Source organism: Scophthalmus maximus, chromosome 13, assembly GCF_022379125.1.
Source record: "Scophthalmus maximus strain ysfricsl-2021 chromosome 13, ASM2237912v1, whole genome shotgun sequence".
NCBI classification, from domain to species: Eukaryota; Metazoa; Chordata; class Actinopteri; order Pleuronectiformes; family Scophthalmidae; genus Scophthalmus; species Scophthalmus maximus.
Genome location: NC_061527.1, coordinates 17300183 through 17321358, shown reverse-complemented (window position 1 = coordinate 17321358; position 21176 = coordinate 17300183). Strand labels below are relative to the sequence as shown.

At 43.7% G+C, this 21176-nt stretch overlaps 3 protein-coding genes across 7 annotated transcripts; 1 reads left to right on the top strand and 2 right to left on the bottom strand.

Annotated features, from left to right (window-relative positions):
- Positions 1–258: 258 nt before the first annotated feature.
- Positions 259–7332, bottom strand: gpx4a (glutathione peroxidase 4a). Of its 4 annotated transcripts, none has more exons than XM_035648378.2 (7): positions 7297–7332; positions 2172–2266; positions 1930–2074; positions 1512–1663; positions 1320–1344; positions 1083–1142; positions 259–618 (listed from the first exon to the last, which is right to left on the bottom strand). In XM_035648378.2, exons 1-7 carry the CDS (start codon positions 7315–7317, stop codon positions 586–588), a joined length of 531 nt encoding a protein of 176 aa, XP_035504271.1. In that variant the 5' UTR covers positions 7318–7332; the 3' UTR covers positions 259–585. The 4 variants fall into 4 exon arrangements, with proteins under 4 accessions (XP_035504271.1, XP_035504269.1, XP_035504268.1 ...); XM_035648376.2 differs by lacking the exon at positions 7297–7332 and adding an exon at positions 4129–4279; XM_035648375.2 differs by lacking the exon at positions 7297–7332 and adding an exon at positions 4102–4241.
- Positions 4457–7195, top strand: polr2eb (RNA polymerase II, I and III subunit E, b). The gene is made up of 8 exons (XM_047336605.1): positions 4457–4623; positions 5085–5259; positions 5763–5878; positions 6024–6104; positions 6189–6247; positions 6357–6435; positions 6868–6938; positions 7065–7195. The coding sequence occupies exons 1-7, from the start codon at positions 4567–4569 to the stop codon at positions 6931–6933; spliced, it is 633 nt and encodes a 210-aa protein (XP_047192561.1). The 5' UTR covers positions 4457–4566; the 3' UTR covers positions 6934–6938; positions 7065–7195.
- A 219-nt stretch (positions 7333–7551) lies between the features above and the next one.
- Positions 7552–21049, bottom strand: arhgap45b (Rho GTPase activating protein 45b). Of its 2 annotated transcripts, none has more exons than XM_035648372.2 (24): positions 20507–21049; positions 19260–19509; positions 18242–18424; positions 15914–16054; positions 15556–15640; positions 14479–14551; positions 14262–14337; positions 13592–13723; positions 13257–13318; positions 13021–13131; positions 12814–12894; positions 12567–12734; positions 12300–12437; positions 12004–12200; positions 11777–11877; positions 11376–11462; positions 11052–11153; positions 10789–10952; positions 10467–10655; positions 10227–10364; positions 9354–9610; positions 9030–9264; positions 8543–8648; positions 7552–8355 (listed from the first exon to the last, which is right to left on the bottom strand). In XM_035648372.2, exons 1-24 carry the CDS (start codon positions 20777–20779, stop codon positions 7904–7906), a joined length of 3801 nt encoding a protein of 1266 aa, XP_035504265.2. In that variant the 5' UTR covers positions 20780–21049; the 3' UTR covers positions 7552–7903. The 2 variants fall into 2 exon arrangements, with proteins under 2 accessions (XP_035504265.2, XP_047192557.1); XM_047336601.1 differs by lacking the exon at positions 20507–21049 and adding an exon at positions 20002–20416.
- Between the last annotated feature and the right edge of the window lie 127 nt (positions 21050–21176).

Below are 21176 nucleotides of genomic sequence, written 5' to 3'. Positions count from 1 at the left end.
AGATTAAATTGTTAGACTGCACATTTTTAGGCCCAGTTTAATTTTAAGTTGAAATGCATACGTTACAGATTTTATTTACTCTTTCTCCCTCTCTCTCTCTCTCACTCACTCACTCACTCACACACACACACACACACTGACATACATACCATTTCATTCCACAAAATGAAAATTCTTTGTGTGCCGGAACATCAGCTATTCTACACTTGAAAAATCCCAATGGTTTACTGACAAACAATAAGCATCACAGACACAATATAATTTGAGCACAATCTTTTTCAGGTTTATTAGGAAGACAGTGTCAGGCATTACTCTACTTCACATATGACGGATTGATTAGGGGATCCCTTCTCCTTCTCTCCAGAGAAACTAATGACTATGAGTTTGGAAATTCTCCCAGTTTAGGTTTGTACGCCATTTTCATCAGGTCTGCCCTGTCCGCCATGCGGGTTTGTGGACAGACCGTCACTGGTTTGGGGTGGATCCAGACTATATTCACTGATGCTTGGAGAGGCAGAGAACGGAGGGGGAAGGGGGATGGGAAGACAAAATATATGGAGTATGAGTGAGTGAGGTTTAGGGGTTTTAAAGGTATTGGGGAAGATCCCTCTCCACCACCTGGAAAGAAAGCAAGAATAGAAATTAGCATCTACTACATGTCCCAATGAAAGTGTGTTAATAACACCCGGAGCTGGACAGACGTAACAACGCACAGTATGTGTCGTTAAAGCTATGGTAGCATACAAATGTGAAGTACAGGCTTGAGATAATGACAATTTAAATCAAAGGTCAAGTCCATGTTAAAGGTTCAGTGTGTGGGATTGGATGACACCTAGTGGTCAAGTTGCAGACTGAAACCAACTAAATACCCCTTTCCTTCCCTTGCTTTAGTTCATATTCGCAATAAAACCGCAACGTTTTTATCTTTATGCAATGTTTATATCTGGCTCTTACTGTTGTGAGTGGGCCTCTGATGGCAAACGATTACACAGCCACATAGAAAAACTAAAAACTAATAGGGTGTAATACTGCAAGCTATAAACACTTTAGTATTTGTAGTAATGGAAAAAGTTTGTACATACACTTGGATCATCCATGGGTCCATATCTCTTCATCACCTGCCCCTCTCTATTGATCAGAAACTAGAGAGGGAGAAAATTACATAATTAATATTTACTGTTAGAATAATTACCCCCAAAATGTTCTATAAATCTTAAACATGGTGAATTATAGTAGAGAATTACAAGCATCATAAATTGTTGGCTATCAACCCTGGCGATGATTAAATATATGATATAACTGATATTGATAAAACTTACCTTGGTGAAATTCCACTTGATACTACTGCAGAAATGAAAGCAAATCATGTATTAATAATCACAGAGTGAACACATAAATCCAATCAAACCCATATTCACCAGTTTGTGATGTCACTTGTTCACACAAGCCTCTGTCTCACAATATGATAAGTGGCGTCTCATTGCCTGAGTTTTCAGTGATTCATCACTTACTTTCCCAGGAAGCCTCTCCCGTTGGGCTGGTCCTTCAGCCACTTCCACAGAGGGTGAGCGCCGGCCCCGTTCACGTCGATCTTACTGAACATGTCAAACTGAGCGTCGTAAGACTGGGCAAACTTTTTGATCTGAGATTCACTGCCAGGCTCCTTCAAAGCAAAACAAGTGACAAAATTGACAAGACTGGTGATTACTAGTCAAGCCCAGGTGTCATTTGAAAATAGGAAAACTACTGAACCGATGCTGATAACACACAAATTTGTTTAATTTACTACGATATAATGCACTATACATATTAGATATTATTAAATATTTTGTGAATAAACTCTTCTAGCGTTGCTGTAAAAAATACAGTTTAACATCTCATGTAGATGATTTTCTAAGTTGACTTTGCGTTGATAAAACCCTCATGTACCTGGTTCCCAAACTGGTTGGAAGGGAAGGCAAGGATGCGTAAACCTCTCTCAGCATACGTGGCGTACATCTGCGCAAACTGAGAGTAGTTCACTGGGGTTTTGCCTCATTTAGAGGCAACGTTGGTGATGACGACAACGTTTCCCCTGAAAATACAAAGAGACAGATCCATAATAGCTCATTGATTACAGACTTGGCTGCAGCAAATTGAAGGAGACCATAGATGCAGTAGAGTAGACGTACCTGTACTTCTCCAGGGAAACCACATTGCCATCAATGTCTGTCGCCGAGAAGTCATAAATAGACGTGGCCGTCTGCCAGTCCTCTGTCGGGGCAGACTGTTGGGAAGAGAGAGGGGCAACAAGAAGACTTGAGTGATGGGAGCTTCCTTCACAAGTGAACAATTAGGTCTCTTTTCTAAAGACGGATGTGCCAAACATTCTGTGGTGCTGCATTAGTACCACATAATAAGGAATGCGTGTCCCAGCTGATGGACCTTCAACTGTTAATGAAATACAAGCATTTTCTCTGACAAATCATCGTAAAACTAAAGAATTGAATGAATTTCCAATGGGTCAAAATCATTACAGGACACAAACACATTACATAATGTACTACAAATACAATAACTAAACAAACCTACAAAGAGCATATTGAATTTCCAAACATTTGTCAGATCTTAAAACATCTATGAATTCAGTTCAAAAGAACGAATAGCTACTGGTTGTTCAACATAAACCAGTGTTTCAGTCCAAATGTAATTTTTCTCACCATAGCCTGCAGCAGGACAGAGAAAAGGACAGTGGCCCCTATCAGGCGCATGACTGCTGCCCTTAGGAAGCTCCTCCGGAGCCAGACAGCGATCAAATCTCTAAAGCACTCAGCGGTTTGGGCTACACCCTCACTGTTCTACCACAATCCCACGACTGAGGGAGAGCACACGCTCCAGTCCGTCATGTACAGGGAGCGGGTGATCATTGACAGACTTGATTGGCTCCAATGGGTCAGTGTCAAATCACCAATGCACGTGTAGTCCACAGTTCACAGCATTATCATGAACTCATGATGTAATTGGACTCCTTACAAAACCAGGGAAATAAGCCAAGGTAGGTTGAGCTCCATGTGACCAGGACAAAGAGCAAAGAGTCTGAGGAAATGCATAAAGGCTTTACATAAGTTGTTTAACATCAGCGTGAAAAACAAAAGGTCACATCAGCGAATTGGCAAAAACAAGAGACTTCTGGTTTCAAACAGTTACAAAGTTGCCAACCGTCTGTGTTTCTGTCCAAGTCTTGTTCCATAACATGTTGCTAAACAACAGTCCGGTGACTGAGATTACCAGGCCACGCAAAGCGTTACACAACAGTGTGAGCAACTGGGCATCACGTTGATCTGACTTATGAAATGTTATTTCACCATATTCTGACAAATCTGCCCGGACCTCGCGATTCCAAGTTTTGCATTGGTAAGGATTACTAACAATTACAAATATTTATATATTTCTTTAAATTTAAATAATTGTTTGAGTAAAACGATACAATACACTTGGTTGATGAAAATGAAAAATTAAATGTGTTTTGAAATGGAGAGGAATTCATTTTTGGCAACGGGAGAATGATTTATTGAGGTACAAACGTACTTTTGCTTGATAAGAGACGGATGTGGAAAGCCAGGAGTCTCATCCATGTTCAGGAATTGTGGTATTTGGTCAAATAAATAAATAAATAAACTTTTCAGTGGTGGAGCATATGAAGTATATTTACTTCAGTAATGTGTGTACAGCCCTGACATACTCATACTTCACTCCAGTATTTTCTGTTTGGCTGTCTGATGCCGTCCCACTACAGTTCAGAGGGAAACACTGCCCCCTAGTGTCTGTAGCTGCGTTTCTCAGAGTGGGAGAGCTGCTGCTGCTGCTGCTGCTGCTGTTGTTGTTGTTGTTGTTGTTGTTGTTGTTGGATTTTACACAAAGCGTCGAGGAGCAACCGTTAGATACAGTAGATGTAGATTCGGGCGGTGACCTCGCCAGTAGAATGTGGCTAACTGATGCAAACATGCAGGATTTATCAGAGCAAATCACACTTCGTTACACTTGTTCATAACATACACAAACACGCACTTTAAACACTGAAATAGAAATCTGAGCAGCGAAAATCTACGCCCGTTACGTTACCGTTGAGGACAACACAAGGTACAGTACCATCGCCAAGAGAGCTCCGCTGCTCGCCACCGCGCCAAATATCAAGAACGCAGTCAACGGCCTCATTTTCGTGACAACCGAAGCCACGGACCGGTCACGTCGTAGCTGCTGACTCCGCCCCGCGGTTTGTTGTGAGCCACCGCTGCGTGGGCGGAGGACGGCGTTCACACTTGATTATTATTATCAAAAATATTACATACATTATTACCATTATTATTTCTACTACTGCTGATAGCATTATTATTCTTTATCCATTTTTAATTTCGTTTTTTCAAACACCACCCATATCGACTGGTTATTGCCTACGTCATCAGACCGCGTCGTTAACGAAAACGTGCGTCGCGTCCGGTAGCGTCGTCTTGCTAGCAAAGAGTGATACATTAAGCAAAAATATATATTTAGATATTATTAAAAAACAGGCAAAGCGTCTGATGCGATATGGACGATGAAGAGGAAACATACAGACTGTGGAAGATTCGCAAAACCATCATGCAGGTGCGTTAGGGTTGAATGTTTTGTTTAGCCTGCTAGCTTAGCATGTAGTGGGTTAGCCTGAACAGCGGTTCCGCTCTGTAGCGTTGGACAGTCGGTTGGTTTTGTTGCTCTTACCGTAACTGTGTTGTTCACTGGCGAGCTGTTTGTTAAATGGGGTGTTTTTCGGTGTGATTTCGCAGCATAGTATGTGTTAGTAAAGATACAACTATCTGTTTGCACTTAGAACTCTCGTGATTGATCAGTGTTTCAGGAAGAACTAGTTTCGGACTGAAACAATACAAATGTCATTCATCGGGATTGAGACATTTCCACCCCATCTATAATCTCATATGGAATCAATTGAAACCTTTACATCGCCCGTGGCTTACAGCTTGTGAAAGAAGCTTTAGTCTGTTGTAGTGTGTTTTCTTGGTTTGTCTCATACACTCACTGACTCCGTGGCATCACCCTCCCACCCTCAGCTGTGCCACGACCGAGGCTACCTGGTGACACAGGACGAGTTGGACCAGACGCTGGATGAGTTCAAGAGTCAGTTTGGAGACAAACCCAGCGAGGGTCGCCCCAGACGCACAGACCTCACGGTGCTGGTGGCGCACAACGATGACCCCACAGATCAGATGTTCGTTTTCTTCCCTGGTAGGTTCGCACCCAACGCAAGATACTAAATACTTACAACTAACAATATTAGTGTCATTTTAAGACCATTGTTTTTATACTGAACCATGTGAGCCTGGTCGTTGCGCGTGCAGGTCCTACACGATTTGTGTTGCTGCTGAGAGAATTGTTATCCAAAGTTTAGACTTGTGTTTAGGCCCAGACAAAACAAGACTTGGAGCCTTTAGAAAAATACTAAGAAATCCATATTTGCTGACATTTTATAGACTAGAGTAGTAATTGATTAATCATACGGCGAGAACAGATTAGAGGAAAGAAGCAGCAACACTTGCTGGACATTCATTCTTATGTCAGCAAACATGCATGTAGACAAAATGGCTATTATTCATATTCATGCATTATACGATAAGTCAATAATGTAATTATCGTGACAGGCCTAACCAGGAACTAAAGATGAGTAAAACAAAAAGGTATAATACATGTATCTTTGTGATGATATGGAATCCATTTTCTTCCCTTGTCAGAGGAGCCCAAGGTTGGAATCAAGACGATCAAGATGTACTGCCAGAGGATGCAGGAAGAGAACATCACGCGAGCCATCATCGTTGTGCAGATGGGCATGACTCCCTCGGCCAAACAGGTAAACACTGATTCAAAGTAATGCCAACACAAATTCTGGTGACGAACAGGAAAAAGTCTCTTGTGATTAAGTTGTGACCGTGTTATTGTGAATTCTCTTGATTTGCTTTTTGGGCACAAATATATATGGAAATGTCTTCTTACAGTCTCTAGTCGACATGGCGCCCAAATACATATTGGAGCAGTTTCTACAACAGGAGCTGCTTATCAACATCACCGAGCACGAGGTACTGATACTGAGTCCACTGTATTTTGATCACACAGACTGTGCCTCAGATGAATGTTTAATGCATTTCTTCTTTGTCTTGCAGCTTGTTCCAGAACACATCGTCATGACAAAAGAGGAAGTGACTGAACTTCTGGCGAGATAGTATCCTTTAAACCAGCAGGAGATTTATGTGAAGACCACATTGTCTTGTCTTTATAACATTCAAATCTTCATATGTGTTTGTTGTCCTTCCTTAACATTTTTACCTCAGTAAATTAAAAGAGAGTCAGTTGCCGAGGATCCAGGCTGGGGACCCTGTGGCTCGCTACTTTGGCTTGAAAAGAGGACAGGTAAAACATCTAGTTGAACTTTTTTAATTGACATAATGTATAAAAAAGCAACCACACGTGGCTGCATTTAATATTTGTTACGTTGGATAAACTGCTTTCCAGCAACAGCTTGTGATTACTCAAACAACTGTTTTTGACCCATTTTTGGTTTGAATACATGTTAAGATATTTAAAGGATAATGGTGCTTTTTTTTCTTGTGCACTAATTTTTGCCCTGCTGTGATGTTGATTTAAAAAAATAACTTCAGTCAATAACTTGGTTAATGCAGCATTATTGTTATTGATATGAGTAACAGCAAATACTAGTCAGTATGCAAACACTCACACCTCGAACTTTGAATATCCTGTGTATAATGTGTCGTCACAGTAACTCAGTGGTGTGGATGTGCCAGTTTCTAAACAAAACTTCTGCTGTTTTTCTTCCTTTTCTAGGTCGTAAAGATCATCAGACCGAGTGAAACAGCCGGGAGGTACATCACATACAGACTGGTCCAGTGACAGAGGTGTGTGTTATATCTAGGGATGAGACTGTCATGGATAAAATTCAGCTTTCAATATTAGTCTCGTAGATTTGTCTGGACCCGGATGTAATTGAAATGTGTATATATGTTTTTTTCTTTCTTTTCTAGGTGTTTTTCTGGATCAACATATAGGACCAGGGAAGGAAACCAAGGTTATCCTTCTGCTTTTTGATGTGTTTTGTTTAGTTTTAATTATTTCATCTAACTAGATTTTGTAAAATAAATGATTCAAAATGGAATTGCTTTGATTCAGTTCATGTAATGTCACTCTTACATCCACATGAAATATTTTAACCCAAAGCTGGACACAAATCGGTTTCATAATGCTTTAGAAGCTTACCTTTTTCCATTTGAAAGCCATGTTGTAGCAGAGCTGGCTGCTTATTCCCCCTCGGATCACAGATCAGTTAAACCACTTTCCATAGTACACGGTTCCTTGTGCCCTCCCCAGTACCAGGAAGTGAATGTTCCGTCTCTGAAAAAAGTTTTGCTATTCTCTTCCGGCTCATGTTTAGGTAACTGTTCCCATTTTCTGTACTCTGGTCTGTAAAATACAATGAGGTTATCAAAACAAGATTTAAACAGTAAGGACACATTTAAAATAAAGATTTTTATTAAAACAACAAACACCCATTTTCTTCAGGATTGTTAAGACCAACGAGCAAAACACATTAAAATAGAAACTGACACAAATGACAAGTCATTTGAGTCAAACCTCTTGAAATGGCGGGAATAATTACTTGAAGCAGCAGTAAGCGTGCAGAGGTTTCATTGCCAGGATAAATCAATACAGCTGCAGCCACCTACATAGGTTAAAAAATGATAAAATCTTGCACATTAAAAGAACCTGCTCAGTTTTAGTTTTACCAGGACTTTAATGCATAAAATCCAGGTTCCTGTCACTGAACTTAATCTCACAGACTCAACGGAGTTATATTTTGATGATATCAGACAAATTCCGGCTCACTGTCCCTGTTCCGTGTCAGAGGTAACTTCTTTCCACACAGATGCGGCAGTGGAAGCCCCGCCAGGCTTAAAATAGAGGAATACGGGTAGTTGTTGTTAGACTGGTTCACGTTGAGCTCGGCCACGGAGGCACATAGGTTCTGCTCTGCCTCCGTGTTGTCGTCTGGGGGTCCGCTGTCTGGCAGAGCAGGGGGCACTCTTCCCTCTGGGTTGTCCTGATCCGGATCCACTTCTTGTTCTGGGTCAGTGTGGGCCGGGGACTGGCTGGACAGGTCCAGGCTGTCTCTGTAGCTCAGCTGGTCGTCGTCCATGCTCATCTCGCTCTCCTGCTTCGTCAGGCCACGCGAGTGTGCGCTCCGCTGGCCACTCTCGTCCAGCTCGGAGTCAGAGTCTGGGAGCTGCTCGCTGGAGCCCAATGAGCCCAAAGAACTTTCTGAATGGAGAAAAAGAAGCCGGAGGTCAGACAGAGGTGCTTGCTGTTCTAAACTTTTGATTTTAATGTTTAGAAGTGATAAATGTGTATTCCACCTACTTTGCACCAGTTACTAATAAGGAGCCAAAAGGGGAAGTTATTTAATTTACTAGAGTATTCTTTGTACCTAGTCTTTATGAAAACCTACCACATCCCTCCTCCATCTTGTCAGAGTCTGGTTTACTCTGCTCCTCTCTGCCTCCATCTTCCTCTCCATCGGCAGGACTCGCCGACGTGTCATCCACAATAGTATCCTGATCCAGAAGGGGGAGGGAATGACATTTGTTATCAACAAGGCAAATGCTGTAAACGTGCAAAATGCAAATCAGGAGGGAAGAGCATGATTCTAATTAATAATGTTTATAGGCCATTTGAGAAACGCATGCTCTGACATCTTTTGCTTCTTGCCTTTATGCCAGGTTTTTTTCATGCTCATAAATTGACACAAAGCAGGTTGCATCTTCTGTCAGAAACTGACATTTGCTAAATTAGCCTCATGAGTTCTTCTGAAGCTTAAATCTTTGACACAAAAAAAGCTCCATTAACTAGCAACTTTCTTTTTAAAATGATGGTTCACGTGTGTGCTGACCTGATCCTCACATGGAGGCTCAGGTCAGCACATAAGAGAGCCCTACCTCCTGAGTGGAGGAAGTAGAGCGGCAGGTTTTGTGGGACTGAGAGGTTTTGGACTGGAAGATGGATGAATAGAAGACTATGAGGGCTTCCACGATGCGGGCCTGGTGAGGGTAATCAACCAGGGATGACAGCGATATTGTGGCCCCAGTCGGACGGGGACGCATCAGAGAGGGGCCAAACACAATCCCCAGGTTACTGGGACTCATCCTGTTTTCCTCCTCCAGTTCTGCAATCCTGGGAGTAAGAAGTTAAGAGGAGTGGTGAAGAATACACATTTCTTTTAATTTTCTTTTTGCACCACTGCAAGTGGAATAATAACGGACCTTCGGAGGTGGCGAATGATGTATCGCAGTGTAGCGATGTTCGCTTTGGGCAGCTCCTTTAGAAGCCCCTTCAGCTTGTCCACCAGCAGCAGGACGTCTGGATCGGTGTCTGGACCCAGATCCACCAGCTCCGGCCCCCGACCCCCTGCTGGGTTGAAACGGCTTGACTCTGGCTCCTCCCCTTCACTCTGCAGACTCTCTTTGGCCAAACCCATCAGGCTGTTGTACAGGCGGAACAGCATGATGGGCTCTGGCAGCTGGTGGTGAAAGATAAGACTGTTAGAGGGGTTGAACACATTTTATTTACTGTGGAGAAAGAAAGTTACAAATAAGTTCACATTTTACAGGATTAGTAAGTGCTAAACAGCGTTTGTGTGCTTATAGTTATCTATAATCATGTGTATATATGATGTGAGCATTTCCCTATGAAAATGTTATTGTAACTTTGACTCTGGGGACTTGAGCTAAAAGAGATCCAACTACACAAAGCCACATATACATTTCAAAAGACATCTCACTTTTTATATTTGATTAAAAAATAATTTGTCAATTTTCCTTGAACTGATTATTAACCATTTATTTTTAATTTACTTATGGTGAACTAATTTAAGATTGTTTTAATGAATCCCTCTAAACATCATCAATACAACAATTAACTACTTGCAAGAGTCTCTTTTGTGGTCCATGTGAGTGATAAATAATAGATTTTAATTGTTAAACTGACAAGAAAATCAACCCTCCATCTACTGATACTGAATATGAATGTAAAGCAAAGATCTTTCGACACTGCGAAAACCTATTTTCTGTACTACATCCCCATGAGCTGCTGCCACAAGTCAGATACATAAAGTACATATGACTGCATATGTGTACCTGTCTGAGGTAAAGCTTGAGAACGTTGCTGATGTCGTGTGGTGAACACTGGGACAACTCGACCAGCTCCTTGCCGTTCTCAAAAGCCTGACACAGTTTCTCAACCCGAGTCTTCACCCCGTTCACCCTGTAGATGCCCTGCAGGGAGGAAGCAGTGGTTTATACCAGACACTTCAGAAAAGACTCAGACAAACTGTGTGGTGTCACACTTCAACAGACGATACAAATGCATCTTCTCACCTTCAGCTTGAATGCACGTCGCTCTATCTCAGATATGCACTTTGTGATGATGAAGGGAATGCCGTCACTGGCACAGCTGGCCACCTGAGAGAACTCCCTGCCGAACAGCTGCAGGCGGCCCTGAAGCTTCTTGTGGCCACACTGGATGGCCAGAGTCTCCAGACAGCGCTTGTGACATGCCAGGAAACACTGTGTGGACAGAGGAGAAGGCGACAACTTGATGAACCCTTGTCTAAAACACATACTTTAAGAGCTCTACAGTCACATCATAAAATACTTCCCAGGACACGACTCTGGATATCTGGAGACATTTAGAACTTACCTCTTCGCACTCGGCCCCCTGGAAGTAAACGTAGCTGTCACACTCGCGACACTTGGCAGGAGCCCGCAGCTTCCTCAGTCGGTGAGTGTGGGCTGCTTTGGACAGGCCGATGTTGCGGAAAGGTCTGGTGGACACCACCACATCAGGATCCATGCCGTTAATATCTGGAGAGAAAGACCCCTGTCAAATACACACACAGCCCACATTTTCTCTCCGCTTAGCTGTGTATTTAAAACAGCACAATAGAAACATCTGTATCTTACTTGGAGAGTCAAATGAAGTGACATTCCCATCTTTCTCATCTCCATCTTCATTGGATGACATTGTTCCAGTGGATGATGTCCGGGCGATTTTATTGATGTCACCTACAATTATTTTATACATTAAATTTTTATTGTGTAATTTTTTTTGTTCCTGCCCTTTTCCTTGTTCTACGGTACTTTAAAATGACAAACACAATTTCTGTTCAATGATCTCAGACATACATCGGTGCCTGTAAGAAGAAAAAGCCATTAAGATTCTTCCTCATCATTTGTATAAATGAGATATTCTGGTGTATGTTGCTGTGATACCGAGCTCTTGCTTACTTGTGCTGGCAGTGGGGGACTCGAGGCCTCCATCTCCTGCAACGCTGTCATCACTCACTGTTGAACCCCAGGACTTGTGGCCTTGTCCTGGGGACGGCACAGGGAGAAGTAAGAGGAAGTCAGTATGAGAGTAATGACGAAATGAAGTACAATCCCTGCAGAAATTTTCTGGTTAATTTTGTCCCACTTTGTTTTTGAAAAAGTCTAAAATTCTAGATTTAAAAAACACTAAAACGTGACCATTTTCCTGAGCAACAGTCATCTTTTAAAAGCAGTTTTCTCTAAAACTTAAACTATGCACAAAAGCTCATCAAACGTTTGGATGTTTTTACAATAATAACAAAAATCACAACAAAAACAACAGCACAGCCAAATCTACAGCAGCAGCATGTATCTCTTACTCTTGCGCTGAACCTCTGCGTCTCTCGCGCTGGCCGCAGGACTGTCTGTGCTGCTCGTCTGCTCCATGTTGAAACTGTCATTCCTTGGTCTGTGGCCGTGGCTGTGGAATTATATGATCATCAATATACCACAAAAAACTTTTTTTTGGTAATTTAGATTTGAACAAATTCCCTTTCATTGTAACTCAGCCATCAAAAAAGCAGTGTAAGATTATTGAGGCTCTTACTGTGACAAGGAGCTGGAGGGGGAGTAGGCCTCAAATGTGTAGTGAACATTCGGCTGTTCTGGTAACAGCAGGTCTCGCACGTGGGCGGCGTACTGCTGGCCTGGGTCGTACAGCTTACTGCTCTCACACAGAGTCTGGTAGTGGACGGGCAAGGCCACCGTTTGCATGTGCATGAGCTGGTAGTAGGAGATGGTCGCCTAGAGGAGGATCACACAAACAGAGGTCATATAGACCTTCAGGAGTTTGACATTATTCTGAGGTAGCACACGTGTGTGTTTATTTGGGGTTGTTCTGACCGAGCGAAGGGTCTGGTCGCTCTGTTTGATGACGTCCTGCAGCTGTCTCAGCACTGTGACCTTCGAGTGCTCCAGATCCAGATGCTGAGCGGTAGCATCTGCGATACATGTCCGGTAGGTGGCCTCCGCTTCGTCTGCCTGCACACGGGCGCACACACACACAAAAAAAAATTCTGTTTACATCCAGTGTTTTTTCTTTTTAAGATTATGGCAGATAAAGTGTTGATCATGACAGTGCGGTAGACAAACACAAAAAAATTGAAGAACCTTATTTCGGGCCTCCTCTTCTAATCTTTTCTTCTTCTCCAGAGACTTTGCTGTAGATCCCCCTCCCTCCTCCTCTGCTCGGCAGGCTGCGGTTTTGGCCTTGTCGTACTCCTCGCAGCGGGCCATGTAGGCTTGCTTGGCCTTCCGCAGGTTCACCTCACACTCCATCTAATGGCAGACAATTTTTTCTCCTTTAACATCTCTTATTGTTACTTTGAGATAAATGTTAAACATATTCTGATTGTACCAGTTTTCTCTTGGCTCGAATCCAGTGTTCCTTGATCTCCTTCCGTCTTTTTTCATGCTCCTGTTTCCGCTGAATCAGCGGCTGAATGGGCGATGACAGATTAACACAATGTGTACAAGAGCGTGTACCGGGCTATGAGTTACTGCTGCAGGGTGATGAACAGGAGGTAACGTAAGTTGTGTTGTAAAACGTTTCAGTGAAGCTCACCTGGATGAAGGTCTGGTTGTGCAGGGTGGTGTTGGCCTGCTGCAGCCCCACACTCTGCTCCTGGTCCTGCTCCAGAGCCAGAGAGTAGATGGAGAACAGGGGCATGTGGGGCTGGAGGAAGTGAACACAACACAGAGAGAAAGGGTTAGACAAAATTCTAATTTATTTTATCTATAAACATTTAGAATCACAGACAATCAATGAGAGATGGTGGTAAAAATAGAGAAGAGGTTTACATGCGTTATGCTGTGTTTGCAGGACTGGTATAATCTCTGGAGGCCTTTGGAGAACTCGGTCTCTGATAAAATTGTAGAACACAGTTAGTTAACAACATAATGGACAAGACAATGCGTTTGTAAATGTACAACGGTCCAATTACAAATGTTGCAACACTTGATTGAGCCATTCATTTTCGAATCTTGATTAATAATCCATCTCATGAAATCTCAATCTTATGATGATGAATACAAAACACAAGTCGCCAAAGGTCTAACTTATGTCTTATTTGTCAGTCAAATAACTGTGTTGTGAATTCATTCGAATTCTATCGTCATTGGGTTTGACCACTCACCCAGTGAAATTCTCTTCTCCACGTAGTTAATCAGGTCCTTCATGTACTTGGAAATGGTTTTGGCATAGAGCAGAGCAGAGTCCACTCCACCCTCACTGCGCTGGAGGATCACATCCACTTCTTCAACTCGGCCTGCACATTAACACAAACAGATCACTGCACAAGCTGTTACTGTGATGAAAAACAGCTTTAGTTGAATATATATGTTTTTCGGGAGGCAAACGTTTGCAGATGAGGCAGATGAAGGTCTGTCGCTTAGGTGATCATCTCCAACATCTGGTGTTTTATTACTTTTTGCTTGTCTGTCTGTCTGAGTTTTAGCTCTTTACACTCACTTTGCTCAAAACTGTTAGTTTTTTTTCTTCGATTTCTGTTATAAAGTCAGAAAAGAGTTTCTGTAGTTGGCACTGTTGTTAATCACAGTAATAGTGAAAAATCAGGGGAAACCTACCAGACATCCAGTGTGGGGCTAACTATTGTTAAAGCTTGCGTGATCTGAATAAAGGTTGGTTCACTACTTTCTAATAGAGAGTACACAAAAATCTTATCAATAACAAAGACATTTCTATAAAGACGAAACGGGAGTGAATGGAGGCAAAGGAGTGTAGAAGTATCACAGATACCAGGATGTGTCTAAAAAGTGTGAGTGGAGGAGTGACAGGTTTTCTACCCATGTCCTGCAGGTCGCTCCTGAAGTGGCCTCCGTCTGCTCCCGGGCCCGTCGCACTGTACAGGTTCTCCATCGACTTCACAGCACAAAGAGGATTCAGAACAGAGAAACGCAGATCAAAAGCTTGACATCTTTTCTACAGCCAGCACAAAGTTGGGAGTGGAATTCTATTTCTAACACCGACAGATTAGTTGCTATGTGATAAACTTTCACCCACCCTGCTTTTCTCAGTGGGCAGCAGGGAGAGCAGCGTGCTGCTGTCCACCTCCCCCATCAGCAGTTCAGACACACTGAGGACCAAACAACAAAGACACTTTCACATCGGCACAAACACATGGAATAATGAAGTTTTCATCTGTTAAATATGACCCACAGGGGACAACAAAGAGCAGATTGTTTAAAATGACAGGACCCGGCCATTTGAGAAACCTCTCCAGGTGCACTGGAGACAGGATAGAATATTTTTGTCTACCAGGTATGGTTTTTCTTTTCTTATACCATTTGTCAAATGACTTTCTTGTTATTACACAAATTCCCCATCACCTCAAGTAAAACTGTGTCATCTGTTTTCTAGTTGACTTGTCTGTTACCATAGAGGTCAAACAGAAAAACATCTTGTTTTTCTGTGTATACACAGAAAAGAGAATAAGAGGAGAGAATGAGGAAACAGACACATCAGGCTGATTTCAACTGTCTCTGCCAACTCATTTCCTCCTATGACGGATATCTAAACCCTGAAATGTCACCATTAAGCACGTGATTAACTGTTGGCACAATACACTTCAATTACAAAAGAGAAATACATTTCTTTGTTTCAAAGTTTATTAAAAAAAAAAAAATCAAGATATTATTTTTAAAGATCTAAAGCAGTCAGGAAAAAACAAACATCTAGTAGAAACTGCTTTGATGATTACAGTTGCACAATTCAATCTATTTGGTCTTGAATCCTCCCGAGCATCTTAAACCAAGTGAACAGCCTTTAGCTTCTCCTCAGGTCTGGAGCAATCTGTTCATTTGGCAGCCAGGCAGTGAACGACATGTTCGAGTTTTGGTTTTGTGTCATAGAGCACAAGAAAAACCACTTCCTGTTTTCAGCTCTGCCTCATGCAAATGTATCACCATCACTGCACTTCTCTCATTCCCAACAACAGAATTTACACACAAAGGCTGCTACATCATGTCTGTAAAAGTGTCTTTTGAGCAAGGATGGAAACTATACCAATAACAAGTATCTGGAGTAGTAATTACCATAGGAATAGGAAAAAAATTATAAAAAGGTGTGACAGATACTTACTTGCTGCTAAAAGCAACTGCAATGGTTTCAATCGCCTTCTCAAATTCTTTTTTGTCCGCTTCGTTACAAGCCTCGTAGTGGAAACCTGAACAATCACAACCACACATGTTCTTGTTTCAGTTGTTGTTTGGAATAGATACACTGCTGCTTGAATTAGTCACACACCTGCACATCAGTTACATCTCACCGTCATATCTACATTATATTAACGTCAGTGTAAACTGATTAAAACTTTGATGTCAAGGTTTACAAAGCAAAAAAAAAAAATGCAAATTTAAGTTGTAATTTAAATTAAAAAAAAACAGCATTCTGTCTAAATCTTTTTCATCGTGGTTCAAGGTTTCCCTGCACAACTGACCTTTGACCTTGGATATGAGCTTTCCGGCAGCAGTGAGGATTTCCACGGTGTTGAGCAGAGGGTAGGTGTTAATGACCTGACGCAGCACCCGCAGGACCTCCCCCAAACACTCATGGGCAACAGGACGCTGACTCTCCTTACCTGTGTGGGAGCAAGGGAGGGAGGAGACATGGTGAAACAAGCAGTGATAGTGGGATGGTCAGGCCTGATGACCCTGGAGGGCCACACAAGTAGTTTTGTGAATGTTTAATATTTGTGTGATCATAATTGCACGGTAATTTGAAACAGGACCAATGTGGGGGCTTCAAGGCTCTGGCACCTAAGATTTAAGTTCAATTTCCAAAAAAAAAGGTGACAGTGCATGATTCTCAGATGCCGCAGTGTCCTTAAATGCATCAATAATGAAGAGTTAAGACCATGTCACCACATTTTGGTAAGTTGAAATAAAGTGCACTGAATGTTAACTGCAGCAAAAAATACTTTCCCACTTTCTTGCCAAGAAACTCCAGGGAGTTATGGAAATATTCCTTAACACACAACCCACTTCATACTTACACTTTTGTAAAATGCTGTAGGTGGATTGTGTTCCATTTCCCCAATGAGGCTACTAGCTCTCGCTTTACGCTAACAAAACAAATATAAGAGTAGTATTTATCTTCACATTTCACAATGCAAGAAGGTCAATAAAGAGATTTCCCAAAATGTGCAACAATTCTTTTTTATCTCTCAGAGTTAGTGTTTCTGCTGTTCATGAAGACAGCAGAGAGACAGACAGAGCGTCAGGCAGGTCGGGTCGAGGCAGTGTCAGCTCTCCATCTTTGATGTCACTACTGAGACAGCTCCAGCCTGCATTTTCATTTCCTCACACACAGGTTTCCTCGACCTTTAGTTGTCCGATGTTGCCACGGCTTACTTCTCTGTAGAACCTTCTTCTCAGAGGAAGCCAGAGGGCAGCCGTCTCCCCCCCCCCGAGTTTGTCTGAAAATGTGTGTCAGAGTGTCTGCTGCTTCTGCTCACAAGACACTGACCCAGACACTGTGCCACAGAACATGTGATCTTTTCTATTTTTTTTTTCTATTGTTTTGTTGTGTTTCATCTGCGGCAGATCAAAACAAGACACCTTCTACACACACTTACACTCAGCTCTACACAAACTGTTTGAGGTTAAGGAAAAGGAAAAGTGGGTCCTAAAAGACAAGTGGAGCTCCAGATTAAGGGAGACCTCTGGATTGCAGTAAGGGAGGAGACGAGGCCCAAACTCTGATTGTGCTGCTGATTAAGAGGAGACGGCGTTGGGTCATGGCGACGCTGCCAATCTATCAGAGGAGGAAGTGTGGACGAGTCCGTTCTGTCAGAGGCGATCCATCATGGCTTCCTGTTTAGAGAGCTCATTCTGGGTGGAGAACGTGACAGAGCAGAGCCAGATAACGGCAGACAGAAGGACGCGAAAAAACAAAACTCTCTCCGTCTCATCTGAACCACAGAGATCCTTTTCCAACCAGGGGAAATAAACTGATGTTAAGACCCTTAATGATTTGACCTTGAACACTGGCTCTTTCTAGGTCCCAGTTTCAGTTTGTGTAGCAGGTGGCATCAGGTCTAAAGTATTTACTCCATGAGGAAAGTATAGATGCTTTGCTTTTTTAAGCCGTGCTACTTTGCAGAGGAGGGGAAGAGGAGTGTGTGTGCAGTAAACAAGAAGCTGGCTTCCTGCTGGAGACGAGTGCGGTCGACTGTGTGCGCAGCGGAAATGTAACCCTTCATTTAGAGGGAGGAAGCTCAGAGTCACTTGTAAGCTTGGTTGTACAGGGTTGTTCTGACATCCCCCCTTCTCCCTGCACCTCCTTATCCCCCATAACCAACACATGTGAGTGAACAGTACTGATGTAGATCAGTGGATTCCTCATGTCCCGCTCACATAAGCCCTCGTTGAGATGGACCAGAGCTTTTAGCGCAAAAAGGGGAAGAGTGAATGTAGACACTATTGTTCTGTCTTCAAACTGACAAATTCACATGAACACAATACAAACAAACAAAAAAGAGACATACTCTCTGTACACGCACGCACACAGAACTGCGTTTCGTCTCCTCAGTGGTGAAAACAAGTGCTCGGATCAAGCCCAAATCAACAGGGAACTTGTGACCTCAAGTAACTTTCTGTCATTTGTATTTGTCAAAATGTAAAAGCTCACAAGAGAGACAGGAGCCACACTCATATTCAACAGGTGACAGTAAATCTGTGGTCATTCAAAATAATACATAAGAGGGAAAGGTTTCTGTGAGTCGATTTGTACACGCACACACACACACAAAAAAGGGTGATCTTACATTCAGCCAGCACCACATCCTTCAGTTTCTCCACAGCCTCAGCGAAGCGCGCCACGTCCCTCAGCAGGGCCGGGATGTCCGCCACTTCGATGGCTGTGCTCTCTGGACCCTCTGACGGAGGACTTGGGGTCGAGGCCCCTTTTCCCTGTCCCTTAGTGAACACCCAGGACTGGAGGGGGAACCCTGAGGAGACACGGAGCACGTGATTCAGCAGATACGGATAAATCACAGAATCCACAGAGAATTCATAGACGAACAATTTTGCTAAAACTCATTCATAAAGAAAGATTTTTCTAAATCTTAAAAGAATACTTCCACAAATATTCCTTCCGGCAGAGATAAAGCTGGGTGAATATAAAGTTGCAACCTGCATGTGGTTAGCTTGAGCTTAGCACAAAGTTACGTCCAGTAACCTTTGGGGGAGTCTCAGGTGGTCACCTCTTAAAAATCATTTTACACTTTGATATGTGTCAGGATTCATCAAGTGTTAATAAGTGAGCTTCAGAGCTGATCGTTAGATACACTTGTTCCCTTCAGTCAGAGCTTGGCTAACTGTTCCCTGTTTTTCTAGTCATTAAGCTAAGCTAAGCTAACAGACTGCTCAGCCATTAAGAAGCTCCAACCTTCTTGTTTGACTGATGTCTGTGTTTGTATCACTGTAAATTTAATATATTTGAATTTTTTTGGAGACAAAACAATATATTGAAAAAGAATATTAAAATCAATAATTAGAACACTGGTTTGTGTTCATGGTAACAGACTCCTGATGACTGTGTCAAAGGCTTAAAAAACATCTTTACATTCCCTCAAACTTTTCATTGACACTGAAGTGAATTTAAAAAGGTCGTAATGAAGTTACGTGTGAGTGTGTTCTTTATAAATTGTAGGCATGTATAAGGTGTGTGGAATATTTTGAGCACAGGACATGTGTCCAGATGTTGCTCTGCGTTTGTCAGCTGTGGGTCGTACTCGGCGGACGGTGATGTCATGAACAGGTATTGATGTGTTTGGGTCAGACCTGCGGCGCTGGCGTGTCTGCTCAGTGCAGTCGGCCTCTTCAGGGTGGAGCCAGGCGACGGGCAGCCCATCCCCTGCATTGCCGCCAGCTTACTGTGCTGGGAACTGGGGGTACCCGGGCATGACATGGAGGGCTCCTGGAGCCCGGCAGACACTGGAGTGAGCGTTGAGGAACAGGAAGTAGACAAGGGGGAAGTGGAGAGGGTGATGTCGCCGGCATCTTTCCGAGGCAGCTCCTGGAGGATGGAGAGCTGAGGGAGGACAAGAAAAAGGTCAATGTGATCACATGATACAGTAAACGCATCAAATACATCAACGTCACTCCTCTTTGCAGTCTTAAACATAAGCCGCGGCGTCGCTGGTGAACACACACGCATGAAGACTTTCACAAGATCCTGTGTTGCAACGCGCAAACACTTCCTGGCTCCAGGCTGTTGTTGGGTGTGGCGAACTGAGTAGAGCGTAGAATAAATAACAGAAAAGACAGTTACTGTTTGGAATGACAACAGTGACATTTTCAGAGGTGGAAAAGACCTTCACATCTACTGACAAATATCACAGAAACGGTTTTTCTTTTTTTAAGGCTGGTTAGTGCATCTGATGTGCAGGTTGTGACAGACTCAATTAGTGCCCCACAGTTCCTGGGCCTGATATGTGCATCCTCTACAAAAAACCAAGGCACAGAAAAGCCTCCTCGGCCATTTGTGTTGGGTTGACGAGAGGACCTACAGATGCTCACATACCTGTTTGAGCCACACGTTGTGCTTGTTGGGCAGTATGTCCAGCCTGTCCCCGGCCTTCAGCTCGCCCTTCTTCACTCTCTGACTCGTGGAGTACGGGTTGTAGCTACCCTTGCCACTGCGCTTCATCACGCTCCTTCCCCTTACAGCCCTGTCCCCATTCTAACTGAGCACAAGGCAGCGTTTCGAAACGGATTCCGCAAGAGCTTTCTCACTTGCCTCTGCTCTATGGGTTGAGAGGAACCCCCACTCCAGATACACTTCACGGGGTCATCGGAAATATTTAACCCTGGGACACTTCAGACTCGATCACATCAGTCCCATCGACTGTCAAACTTTAATGAGGAGGATTCAAATGTGGTGTGAGGAGGATTCAAATGTGGTGTAAGGAGACCTTCACACAAACATCTTCACCCCTAGTCCAGAGCCTCTCGGTCTCTGAAGCCTTGACACCCACACACACACACAGTGACACACACACACACACACACAGTGATGCGCTACTCACAGACGACGCGCTGCTCTGCGACCCGGGGCTTCCCGCTCGGCTCTTCTTCGAGATGGACGGCGTCTTGATCAGTTCCCGCTTCTTGCGGGTGAACATCTTGAGCGTGCCCTTCCCGTCCATGCCGACCTCTCGCAGTTTGACGTACAGACCCCCCACCCACCCCCCGACTCGCCACTTGGTCGCTCTGCTCAGCGGGACCTCGGTGCCATCCACGCCGACCTTCAGCCACTTGAACTGTCTGTCCTTCTTCCGCCTCCTGCCGCTGTCGCACATCGAGCCGCGCAGGCTCACTGACGGAGAGACAGGCAGCTCACCGCAAACCGTCTGTGCGCGGCCGGCATCCGCCCTGCGCGCGCTCAGTTCCGTCGGGGGGGGGGGAGGAGGAGGGAGAGAGACGTGGAGGTGAAATACTACTTTTGTCACAAAGTTTTCGGGGACGTTTGATTCCACTTCTCGAAGTTCACCCACCAAACCGTGTCATTAAACTGAAACGCTCACGTTTACACAGCGCGACTCGAGACGAGGGTCAACCGCGTCCTGACGCGAACAACCGCTGCCTCGTTCAAACTGACAGTAATCAGATCATCCCGAGGCACGTGCGTCTGCGTCACGTGACCTCGCGCCTCCAGGTGCACCTGCTGCTGCGGACCCAGAGGTGTCCGTCACCGCG